Raw genomic sequence first — 2,418 nt, forward strand, 5'->3', positions numbered from 1 at the left:
TCCTCCGCCTAGCGGACGGAGTATTACTGCATTCGTAATATCAGCGTGTGATTTTTTTCACAAGCTTTGCCTTTAAAGGTGAGTGTCATCTGTTTTGAAAATTTTGTTTTTTGTACCCTTTCTGGCGCTAGTAATTTGTATTATTATTATTTAACATTTTGCCCTCTGTCATTTATTCTGGTGCTTCTTTTGCCTAAATTTAAAGTCTCATTCGCATTCAGTTTTAAAATAGTTGTTAATTTTCTTTCAAATGAATAATCATTTTTTATGCTTTTTCTTTAATAGTTGCAGACATAAAATTGTTGCATAAGAACTTGAAAAGATACTTTTTACTATAATAAGCGATTCGACATTTTGCGAGAGTACGAGTTCATTTAATTATAGAAAGTTTTCTTTTTCATTTTAGTGTTTTTTTTTAATTTGTTATCTTTACTTTGTAAGATTTCGGTGAATTATTGTGGGACTGTTAAATTTGGCGCATGGTTCGCAAATGCCTTTATTTTCTAGCTGTCTGCGTTTAGCTGTCTATTAGAAATAATTTTTAGTTGGAATAGTTGTTAGGTTTATTCTGAAAGGAGTAATATTTGATGATTTTGCGTTTTGACCTTAGTTCTTGCTTCTAGATTACTTCGATTATTAGAAGTACCCTTTCCTTATGTTTATGAGTTACATTGATGTAAGGCTTCTATTTTCTTCAGATTAATGGCTGCTAGCTCTTTACTCGATGTAGAATGCGCCATTTGCACTGATACACTTTTAGACCCACGAGCCCTCCCATGTGGACATTCTTTCTGTGGTCCTCCAAGAACCTGTTTGAATGCCATCAGATGTAATTCTGTAAAGTTCTCGATCAGATTTGGTTCTTCAAAGCATGCAAAGTGCGCTGTATGTAATCAAGTGTTTGCTCTTGATGTTGACGATTTGAAACCGTTATACGGGATTCGCGATGCTCTACAAACGCTTTCAGCTGTCTCAAAATCTGAGGATAAAATGGCTGTTGATAAAGTGACCCAACGATGTCAGTTACACGGTAACAGAACCTTTCTATGGTGCAAAGATTGTTCTTTAGAACTATGCTCGACCTGTTTTGAAGAAAAACACGAAGTCCACGATGTTAAAAGCTTGAAATTGGTCATGAAGGAACGAGCTCAAGAATTAATTTCTCAAATATCCGAGACAAAGAAATCCACATTTGCTTATTTGGACAGCACAATTAATCATTGCCAAGACGAAATTGACAATCTGACAGAACAGCTGCGAGAGAGAAATGAAAGGAAGTCACATTTAAATTCTCAGAGAGAAATTTTGGAAAATTTTCTGAAATTGGAATCGAAACTGGCCGATTATGCTACTGGAAATAATGAATTCGCTGACTGTGTTCGTCCGTATTTAGGCACAGATCTCTCTGTAAATTTGAAGGAAATAATGGCTGAATTCAGGCCTACAACTTTCTCATTTACCATTTCCAAAATCAGGGAAGCCAAAAACGGAATGAAATGTTCAGAATGGCTCAAGTTCGAAGACCTGCTCTTGTGTGTTCAGGCACAATATAAATTGATAGAGAGCGAACCATACATGGGAATATTTTTGAAGGTCAAAGATGATTCGGATGATGGTGATTCAAGTTGCGAGTTTGAATCAGTTTTCAAGTTCATTCTGACGCTGGAGAATTTGGATTTATCCAAAAATATCTCCGAAGAACTCCAGCATACATTTTCGGACTCAGAAGATAGCTGGGGGCTGGAAAAGTTCATTTCTTGGAGTAAATTGTTGAGTCCAAAGAATGGTTGGCTGAAGGATAACTGCGATATATCTGTTCAGCTTTCGGTGTTTGAGCTCTATTAAAAATCATTTACAGTTCAATAAATACAAATCTTTTACTAACTGGTGCTATATGCTATAGTATTTTATCAATGTAATGTTAAGCCAATCTTTATAATTCTATGAAAATCGTCATATATTTTTTTTATTGCACTGGAATTTTGTTTGAAATCAATATTTTCGCTTTGCTCTTTTTCATACGTTTATCGCATCAATCAAAACCGTTCATTATTGCATTTGAAATGTTTTTTTTTTCATTGCTGAGCTTAGTCCTGCAGTCTATTAATAGTTTAAATTTGACTCTCGATTCCTGATTTATTTTTCTATAACTGCAAATAATCTAACTCAAAATAAATTATCGTTCTAACAGATGTTAATAAAGTTGATGTTTTCTCTACCATGTGAGCAATTCGGTGTAGATTCAACTCTCAACAGCTATCTGTCTTTGGGTTCAAAATGGAAATATTTTTGCCAGTGACTTAATTTTGCGAGCTTTTTTGCATGCAAATCTACAGAGCCTAGCAAAGATTTATAAAGTCATTTCAAGCTGTTAACTTACTTCTTTCAGAATTTTTAGAAAAGTGACACCATGAAATT

General features: G+C 34.4%; 1 protein-coding gene across 1 annotated transcript; it reads left to right on the top strand.

Moving 5' to 3' along the window:
• The first annotated feature begins 665 nt into the window (after positions 1-665).
• Positions 666-2,207, top strand: LOC142357483 (tripartite motif-containing protein 5-like). The gene has a single exon (XM_075409099.1). The coding sequence runs from the start codon at positions 703-705 to the stop codon at positions 1,843-1,845; it is 1,143 nt and encodes a 380-aa protein (XP_075265214.1). The 5' UTR covers positions 666-702; the 3' UTR covers positions 1,846-2,207.
• The last annotated feature ends 211 nt before the right edge of the window (positions 2,208-2,418 follow it).

Source organism: Convolutriloba macropyga, unplaced genomic scaffold (assembly GCF_964194025.1).
Source record: "Convolutriloba macropyga unplaced genomic scaffold, txConMacr16.3 SCAFFOLD_2411, whole genome shotgun sequence".
NCBI lineage: Eukaryota > Metazoa > Xenacoelomorpha > Acoela > Convolutidae > Convolutriloba > Convolutriloba macropyga.

What these genes read in the sequence shown, in the direction of transcription:
- LOC142357483 (XM_075409099.1), top strand. Translation starts at nt 703, where the DNA reads ATGGCTGCTAGCTCTTTACTCGATGTAGAATGCGCCATTTGCACTGAT.